The sequence below is a fragment of the Pangasianodon hypophthalmus genome, chromosome 8, assembly GCF_027358585.1.
Source record: "Pangasianodon hypophthalmus isolate fPanHyp1 chromosome 8, fPanHyp1.pri, whole genome shotgun sequence".
NCBI lineage: Eukaryota > Metazoa > Chordata > Actinopteri > Siluriformes > Pangasiidae > Pangasianodon > Pangasianodon hypophthalmus.
In genome coordinates, this window is record NC_069717.1 from 7,190,350 (window position 1) to 7,200,089 (window position 9,740).

The following is a 9,740-nucleotide window of genomic DNA, read 5'->3' on the forward strand; positions in this document are numbered from 1 at the left end:
AATTTAAAGAAACTACTGACTCTGGAGACTCCTTCCTTAAAGTTAAAATAACAATATGTTTTTCTTTCTTAAATAACAGTGTTTTAATCTGATTATTATTAGTCTTAGATTATGCAGCGTGTCCACCATACAAGTCTCTATGAATTAGCTGTTACCACACAAACAGAATGAGCTAATTCATATAAACCTGTGATTTGCCTTGCTGCCAGAACTACCCTCAGAGCAGTTGTTATAGAAAATTAATCAACACCTTTTGACTGCTCAAAATCGAGAATTCAATGTTGTGGTATAAGTTACATTATCAGACCTTATAGCCACTGTTTTACCTTTGCGTGTACAATTACACTGTTGTGGTTTTGGAGAATAAAATATATACTTGTACATTATCTTTTGTTCTGATAGTGTAGAGTCAGTCAGTGTAAGTAGCAGGAGTGTTCAAATGTTGATCAAATTGTCATTAAATAGTACTTTCTGAAGGGCCTTTTCAGTAGTGGGTAATACATGTCTTCCGTGATTTTTGCACTCTTGAAAAGCTGTCGGAACTCAGAGGGCCTGAAGAACATAAAGTACACTCTCAACCTCCTCTTTTATAGTAGCGTATTCTGCTGCTCAGGAAATGAGAAAGGGCGGTCCATTATAAGTTACAGTACTTCTATTAAAAATATAATGCATTTATTTTAGTTTGTTTAAAGAAAAGTGTAAGAGAAATATAACTCTGCTCCAATGGGCAGATCTAATGCTGACATCCTTTTAGTAATCTCAGTCTTCTGCAAGCTTCTGTGTCACATCATGTATGTCAACAGCATAAAGCACATCAGTGGATCAGATCATGAAATTTCAAATCTGATCCAATACCAGTCCAGTATTTCAGGAAGAGCCATACTTGGTATTGGATGAGTGTGTTTCTGTAACTATGTGAAAAAATAACACAGTCACATGGTCTCTTGTTGCTTGTGGAATATTACGGCATTTTATTGAATAATCAGTTAACTGAAAAGCTTAATGATTATGACGATTTTGCTCTGTGCGCATAAAGAACTGTGAAAGCAGTTTGCTTGCTGAGTCGCTTAGGAAACCACTGCTGCTGACGTCAACTCAGTTTGCTACCTTATCGAAGAGGCGTTGTGTGTGTAGGGGGGGCAGCATTTTCAGAGCTATCAAACAGTTATTCATAGCCAATGGAGTCAGTTTGGGCTTGAGCAAAAAAAAAAAAAAAAAACATATATGCAGACAAGCATGTTCCCTCTTTGAACAAATCCAGAACAAAGACTTTTTCGTCCTTCTGACTAGTCATACTTCCTTGGCTTCATGCAGCTTTCCAGCTTTGAAATGAACTGTTGTTTGGCAAGGTTTCAAATATGAATGAATACTGTAGTTTTTAACATATGAAACATTTCATTTTCATATGGTGGATTTGCCACCTCACGGCACTAGTGTTCACGGCTCAGTCCGTAACTCTGCATGGAGTTTCACATTCTCTGAGTGTCTGCGTGGGTGTTTTTCAGGTACTTTGGTTTCCTCTCACTTTTCAGTAATGTGCCAGTAGGAGCAGTGGCTACTCTAAATTTCCTCTAGGTGTGAATTAGTATGTGATCCTCTATGATCGAGAGTGTATTCCTACCTTACACCTTGTCTTCCAGGAATAGGCTCTGGATTTACCAAAGTAGTGGCTGTAGATGAATGAACATTTGAGGTTACACCACACCCCCCATTACCTCATTTTTTTCCTCTGCTGGGATGAACACAGTCTTCACATGTATTTGCAAATCGAGAAAAAACTGCATGACCTCTTCTGTCCTTGATGTGATGAGCAAGGTGAAGCCCACACAGTTATATACATGGGCCATGCTTCTACCTCTGTTTCTGTAGCTCTCTCACACACACACACCCACACAACTGTTGGCAGGCTTCAACAGAGTTGAAAAGATTTTTCCGAGGCCACTGAATCTCACTGAACCATCCATACTGATGGTGTGTGGGCCTGTAGACCATCTGACAATCTCTTCCGTTTGAAGGCTCAGCAAGACAGAAAGTGGGACAACTGTCATACGTAAACACAGAAGAAGTGAGGAATCCTAATCAGAAAGAACACTTGGCAAGTTGGCAAAGAGAATTATCACAATATTTATTAGAGTATATGAGGAGGTGCCGATGGTAGAAAGCAGCCTCAGTGAAATGTAAAGGAATACTTCACTGGATTTCGAATCAACCATGATGATTATCTTACTCATCAGCAACTGGAGCATATTTAGGGAATTGCGTATGCCTGATGTCATGAAATGACTGATAGATGTGTCTGGCTGTTTGCTACAGGGCCTCTAAGCCAACATTGTGAGATTAGGTGGAGCTGTTACTCATTTTCCTGGTCGAATAATGTAAAAGTTTATGCCTTTGCCGTGGCTTCTTGGCTTTGTCTGATCTTAAGTAATTAAATAAATGAGTTGAAAGAGTTATTGAAAGCATGTATACAAGATACCTTATGTTAATATGAATGTGGCAGTAATTATTGCTCTAGAGTCCAGTCCATTAGATATAGATAACAGATTGTAGATTACATAACCAATATTATATGCATATATGATATATTATCATCCTGAAGGCTAAAGCTTTAATCCTCCTCTTCCTGCATGCATAAGGATAAAGTATTTTCTCAATTTAAGTACATCACTTCCATAAAAGGTCACATGATTAACTCAATGACCGTTACTAAACATGACTGTAGTTTGATAGGCATCTAAATTAAAAATGAGTCACATTTATTTAATTAGACAGTTATTCAGCTTATTTTTTTCTCTTACACTGCATTGTGTTGTCATGGTTATAATGATGGTTGCTAACAGGCTTTTGACCATGAGACAGTTCAAACATGACTTTTGAACAGCATCCTTTTTCCTTTAGCTTGTTTGGAGTTCAGTCAGTTTGGGGTTCAGTCAGTCTCTTATGTGTTGAATTTTACAGGAAAAAAGTTGTCAAATAAAGACTGATGCTTTATGTACATTACATTATACACTATATACTGTAGAAACCAAGAAACATTTAGTTACACTGCAACAATTTTTTTTATTTAATAAAAAATAAATAAATAAATATTTACATAAATATTTGCTAATATCTAACAAATGAAGTGGTCTCACATATACACATACTGACATGCAAAAAACAATAGTCTCATCAACAGACCTTTTTTTTTTTGCTTTAAATCCATGCTTTTTCATCTCTGAGTTTCTCCAAACCTGGGTACCTTCCTCTAGCTCCTGGTTCCAGCCCAGTCTCTCTATTCGTAGGTCATTTTCTAAAAACGTAATGCTACATTCATTTCTCCTTCCCCCACAACCTCCACTATCTTCATTTCACAGCACCTATTTCTACCCAATTAAACATTCTCTAACAGTCTTTCAGCATTAATTACCACTTCCACGCTAATTAACAGTTCCAGTTTGCTTCTGTGCTTTAGCCAGTGTTCAGTTCACAGATTTTTCTTGTGCTTGCGCACACACACAAACACACACACACGCACACACACACAGCGAGACACACAGAGTCTCATGGCTCTCTTTTGCATCTCTGCTGGAGCATGTTGAGTGCATATTCCATACGGCTACGCAGCTCCGATGTGCAGCCGGCCCTCAGGAGTGCACTCATTTTGAAAGTGGCGGATGTTCGCTCCTCGTTGATGTACGTCAGGAGGTAGTCGTCCTGCTGGGTGCACAGGATGAGTTTGGTGTGGTCATGGTAGAAGTTTACCTGTTTTGAGAAATAGAGACAGTTTGTCATCCTGGAATTAAAACAGGATGTGGAGCATTGTTACGCCAGTGGTGAGTCACTGTGATACCACTGTGTGCGTAGGTTTCTTCTTGATCTTAAAATAAGCTCACCGGATCAACTATTTAAGGCAAGAACAGTACACAGTATTTGTAGAAGGAAAAATACACAGTAAGAGACTAGGCGGTAATTTTACATGTAGAACTGTATGTTGAATGAAGGTGAAATGCTGAAGAGAGTAACTGTTGGAGAAATAAAAAATCTGAAGGACTTATTATCAGGAAGTGTGATTCAATAAATAGATTTGTAAGAAAAGGTTGTTACTACTGCTACAAACTTTGCAATCAACAAACCCATAGGAATGAGTTGCTTCCTGGATACCACTGTATGAATGTGTCTGAAAATGTTTCTTTGATTACCTGGAATGTGCCATCATTGAAGAGCATCATCAGGGCCCGGTCTGACTTCAGCCACTGCAGCAGATAGAGTCTGGGCTTTTCAGCATCTGTGTCAATCACCATATCACCTCCCTAATGACAAGAGGAAATGTTAATGTTAATACAACAAGCAAAATGCATTTAGTTCAGTAGAGCACCCTTACAGCTGTCCAAAGTACTTTACTGTATACATTTTTAAGTAGAGTTCATTAATAGCCTTCCAAACATATTTACATTATAAATGAAGAATTATACACAGATGCAGAAATAATGGTTGCTGCCAAAAGTTCTCTGAGGCCCTGGGTTAAAATAGTTAGTCATCTTCAATTTTAGAACCATTCAGTATCACCAGTCCAAGCTACCAGAAACAAAGGATGATGCCTCAGACTAAAGCAAAAAAAAAAAAAAAAAAAAAACCTTTGGAAATTGGAAGACCAAGTATTTCTATGTGGTCCCTGATTCTATCAGGATTCCATGTTTAAGGGTTTTTACATTTTAAAGAGTGTAAATGTAGGTTAACTTCCACTCACATCCATGAGGTTTTCTTCCATATAGTGAGCGAAGTACTTGAGAATAGTGACCTGGCCCACACAGTTCTCAGGAACATCTGTTGTATACATCACAGCACACTGACCCATCTCAGCATGCTGCAATACAGTCCTGTTCAAGAAAGATAAATAATAGAAAGAAACACACAGAGAGAACATTAAACCAGGCTCCTAAAGAACATAGCATCATTTGAGTGATAGGACAAGGTTATTTATGTATCTATGTGATCTTAAAAAGATCTTTCTTGTTTGTAGCAGTAAGGTACCAGTTCCTTACCATTTGCCTTGTACTGTTACATTGCACTGTTGTTTTCACTTTCTATGTATCTAAATAAGGATTATTTTGTACTATTACTTGATGATGATACCTACTTTGCCTATTTCTGAGTACTCATGTGCCTCACATATTTATATTTTTCTGTTGCTATAACAATGCAACTTCCCTCAAGATCAATAAAGTTCCAACTGACCTCCCTACCTCTCTACATAATTAATTAAGTAGTTACCTAGTAACTACCTATCTACCTACATACTTGAGTATAACTACCTACAATATGAGTATAACTACATACCCACCTACCTAGCTAACTACCTAGGAACCTAGCTTACTAACTACCTGTCTATGTACCAACTTACCCAACTATGTAACTAACTATCAGTATGGATAGTTATCTATCTAACTACTTAATTATGTAACTACTTACAATACCTACACACTTACCTACTCAAGTATGTAACTGGCCTAATTACAAAACTATCTACAATATTTAGGGTTGTCTATGTACCTAAGAATCTTTGAGTACCTACTACCTACTTACTCAAGAACATAACTACCTACAAAATACCTAAGAATATAACTTACTACCTACCTTACCTTACTAACTACCCAACTACCAATCCAAGTACCTACCTACCCAATTACTAACTGTCTAGCTATTTGAGAATCTTCCTACCTAAGAACCTTATTAGCTTACTACATCTACCTATCTATGCACCTACATAAACTAAATCTCTATCTATGCACCTATATAACTATGTAACTAACCTAATTACATACCTACCTACCTACATATGGCATATACAGCACCTAAATATGTAGCAAATTATATACATACTGATCCACATAACGTCCTAACTACCCATCTACCCTACGTACTACCTGCCTATCTAACAAACTATCTGTCATACTTGATTTTAATACAGAAATTTAATGTTGTTCTTTACCCCAAGTCCTTGTCCTTATTAAAACCACTGTAATTTTCTATATAAGATATTGTTTTCACAACATGTCCATTCATTCAGGCCATTTATACTTACACTAGATTTATCTAACAGAAACTAACAAGTGTGTGTCTACCACCAAAATCCCTCAAAACATGTCTGTTGTGTAATTGTCATGTCTTGTGTGACAATCACAAATGACATTCAGCACTTGACAACAGCACTTATTACATCAATTGATTTGAGTTGGCGACTGAACAAGCCCTAGCACCTACGTTTTGTCAGCTAGGAGACTCATGTGCGTTCCGCTGTTGAAGAGGACGCCCACAGTGTTGTCGGCCAGCTGATAACCAAAGCCGTATTTGTTGGAATAATCCACCCACTTTGTCACCCACTGCATGCTGCCACATCCGCTAGCCTTGGGTAATTTCTCAGCTGTGGATGAAGAGTGGATCGTTATATACATGTGAATTTAAATTGCCTTCCACTATGAATGGATTTTATGAATTTGTGTATACAGTGTGTGCGTTTGAACTACCTGTGGGCATGTGCTCGAGGCAGCCTCGTAAAACACTGGCAATGGCTTCTGCCACAGAGCCTGTTGTATTGTCCTCCAGACCTACAAATCAAAAGGGAATGCTATCAGCATTGCTAATGAAGTGCTGTGAGACAGGAAAATTACTGACAGTTGTCTGACTGATGGATGACACACACGCACACACACACACGCACACACACACACACACTTACATTCACTGCTGCTGCTGTAGCTCCCGAGGCTGCCTCTGACGATCATGAGGATGGTGCCTCGGGCTTCAGGCTGTGTGACTGTTGCCTGGGAAACAGGCTTTCCGGCCGGTAGTGACGGAGTCCCTCTTTCCTAAAAAGGCAAAAGGAAGAGAGAGGGAATGTGAGGACTGCAAATCATTGTCATTCACTCTGTTCTCCTCTGCTATACACTGTGTTCTCAATGAACAGTGAGAAACCCCTGCTCACCTCTGTGGATGGTGTGGCAGGCTGCTTATTAATAGAGGTTGTCTTGAGGTCATGGCAGAGCTTGTAGATGTCGTCATCTTCTTTGGCTGTCTTATCTATAAGTGGAAGGGCTGTCTTAATTAAAGAGCTACTATGTTATGTTACATTTGCATATACTTAGCAAAAATGAGTCTAGTACTTACTGAGATTCTCATAGTACTTGGCTTTGTCTCTTTTCCCACCAAACAGGGCAGCGGCAGCCTTCCTGAAAAAGCTCTTGGCGGGGCTGGAGATGTGGAAGTCCGGAGCAGAGAGACAGCAGCTGGCAGGCAGTGTCTCTGGCATGAAGCCCTGAGTGGACAGAAATCACCAGTTAAGATCTCACTGCTAAAACCATCCGGCATTGTAGATACAAACTCCACAAAACAACAACTGACCTGCAAGAGAAACTCATGCTGTGCAATCTCGTCGAGCCGCGGGCGATCTGCTGGGTCACGGGAGAGCATGCTGGCAATGAGCTGCCTGGCTGGGAGCGACAGGGAGGAAGGCAAAGAGTAGCGAGCCTCTTTTATACAGCGATATGTCTCCTTTAGGTTATTGGTCTCAAACGGAGGTTTGCCCTGGAGCAGAGTGTACCTGCAGGAAAAAGGGTGAATATCGGTCAGATAAACTCAAGTGCAATTACTCATTTATCATCAGCTTCGTCAATCATCAGACCATTTTTTTTGGCTCATGCATTATTGGTGAATCACAGTTATGTAATGGAATATGTGCAACTCAATTCTGGTCTGCACTAGATTCAATCTGCCCTGCAGGACAATGCTCCCATTGTGCATTGGCTTGTTGTAGAGTAAAAGCAATAGAGGACTTACATAACACAGCCCAGAGCCCAGACGTCTGACTCCCAGCCATGACCCTGTTTATTCAGCACCTCTGGAGAAAGGTAATTCGGTGTGCCGCAGATCGTCTTACGCCTGTTGGTCACTGGCTCCAGTTTGGCAGCCAGCCCAAAATCTCCAACCTTCAGCTCCATTGAGTCACTCACAAACAGGTTCCCTAAGGAGTAAACAAACAAAATTGACCACCAGTTTCAGAATGGCATCTACAAGGATTTCAGTGAGAAGCCTGTTATTTTTCATTATTTATTACAGAATTGAGCTGTGCACCTAGTTTGAGGTCTCGATGTAGGATCTCTTGATCGTGCAGATATTTCAGAGCAGACACTGTCTGCTTGAGGTAGTACCTCACTTCCGGCTCCGTTAGCACTTTGCGTGCCTTCAGGATGTGTGCCAGTGACTGAACAAAGACAGAATTGACAGAAAGATGCATTAGTAAAACATTCACATGCCAATCCAGCTACCACTGCTTTCATTAAAAAAAAAATTCTTGCTCACCAACCAACATTTCTTAAAATTTCTCAATAGGAATGTGGCACTGATGTTTTGTTTGTTTGTTTGTTTGTTTGTTTGTTTGCTTGTTTTTCTGTGCCAAGGAGACATATGCATGTGGTGTAATCTTTAAGAGCAGGCATGATGAGGGGGGATGACTCACTCTTCTGCTGCAGTACTCCAGTAAGATATAGATGTTATCTTTATCCTCAAAATGGTGATAGAAATGCACGATGTGCTTGTGGCTCAGTCCTCTGTGCAACTCGATCTCCCTGTTAATCTGCAAAACAGCATAACACTGTGCATTAGATCAGAGGTTTGACATGAAGCACAGGTGATTGACAGCTAGCTACGGGCGCGCGCCTTCGCTCACCTTCTCGCGCTGGTGCGGTTTGGCGACGCGCGCGTGCGGGATGATTTTGGCCGCGAACACCTTTCCGGCGGACAGGTCAGTCAGCTCGTAGCATTTCGCAAACCCTCCCTGTGACACACACAGCATGAATAAACACAATGCAAAGCAAAACCAAAAACAAACATTTCACCAAAGGTCACGCGAGCGACTTGTCTGCGATGTAAATCCGCACCTTTCCCAGAACTTTCCCGCGGCAGTAACACTTCCCAGTGGCGGGATCCGTGATGATGCGGGAGAACTCCGCAGTGTTGGCACTCTGCTCCTCTTTCCTCCGCCGCTGCTCACCCGCTTTGTTATGCTCGCACATCCTGTCGTTATTAGTCGGCTGCTGGTTAGAAACGCTCCTCGGGCTCTCCATGACTCTTCTACGACCCCGAGTCTGTCTCTGGCTCTGGCTCTCTTCTTGCCGCTCGGTTTTATACTCAGAACTCCGCCTCCTGTCTAGACTCCCAACGCAAACACTAATTTAACGTCATAACCAAAGACATCATCGCGCATGCGCTTTTTATACAGCAGTTCAGAACTCTCTGAAGTGTTACTACTTTTCTGTTTTCAATAAACCCGTTTAAATGCGTTTTCTTAAAAAAAGTTTTTTATTCAACAGAATTATTCTGACCCTTCATTGGAAATGAACAAAAATAAGTATCCATCCATTCTCTGTACCGCTTATCCTACACGGGGTCACCGGGAACCTGGAGCCTATCCCAGGGGACTTGGGGCACAAGGCAGGGGACACCCTGGACAGGGTGCCAGCCCATCACAGGGCACAACTGCACACACACTTTAGAGATGCCAGTCAGCCTACAGCGCATGTCTTTGGACTAGGGAAGAAACTGGAGGAAACCCCCGAAGCATAGGGAGAGCATGCAAACTCCACACTCAGAGGGCGAAGGCAGGAATCGAACCCCCAACCACTGCGAGGCAAACGTACTCACCACGAAGCCACAGTGCCCCCAAAAAACAAGTACATTAAATGAATTTAAATGACATTTACATT

General features: G+C 40.9%; 1 protein-coding gene across 1 annotated transcript; it reads right to left on the reverse strand.

Annotated features, from left to right (window-relative positions):
- Positions 1–3,024: 3,024 nt before the first annotated feature.
- plk2b (polo-like kinase 2b (Drosophila)) lies at positions 3,025–9,151 on the reverse strand. Its single transcript, XM_026927848.3, has 14 exons — positions 8,916–9,151; positions 8,705–8,812; positions 8,495–8,611; positions 8,110–8,239; positions 7,816–7,999; positions 7,381–7,579; positions 7,147–7,294; positions 6,965–7,059; positions 6,719–6,848; positions 6,507–6,587; positions 6,244–6,403; positions 4,730–4,859; positions 4,182–4,292; positions 3,025–3,744 (listed from the first exon to the last, which is right to left on the reverse strand). The coding sequence occupies exons 1-14, from the start codon at positions 9,099–9,101 to the stop codon at positions 3,544–3,546; spliced, it is 1,980 nt and encodes a 659-aa protein (XP_026783649.1). The 5' UTR covers positions 9,102–9,151; the 3' UTR covers positions 3,025–3,543.
- Positions 9,152–9,740: the final 589 nt, after the last annotated feature.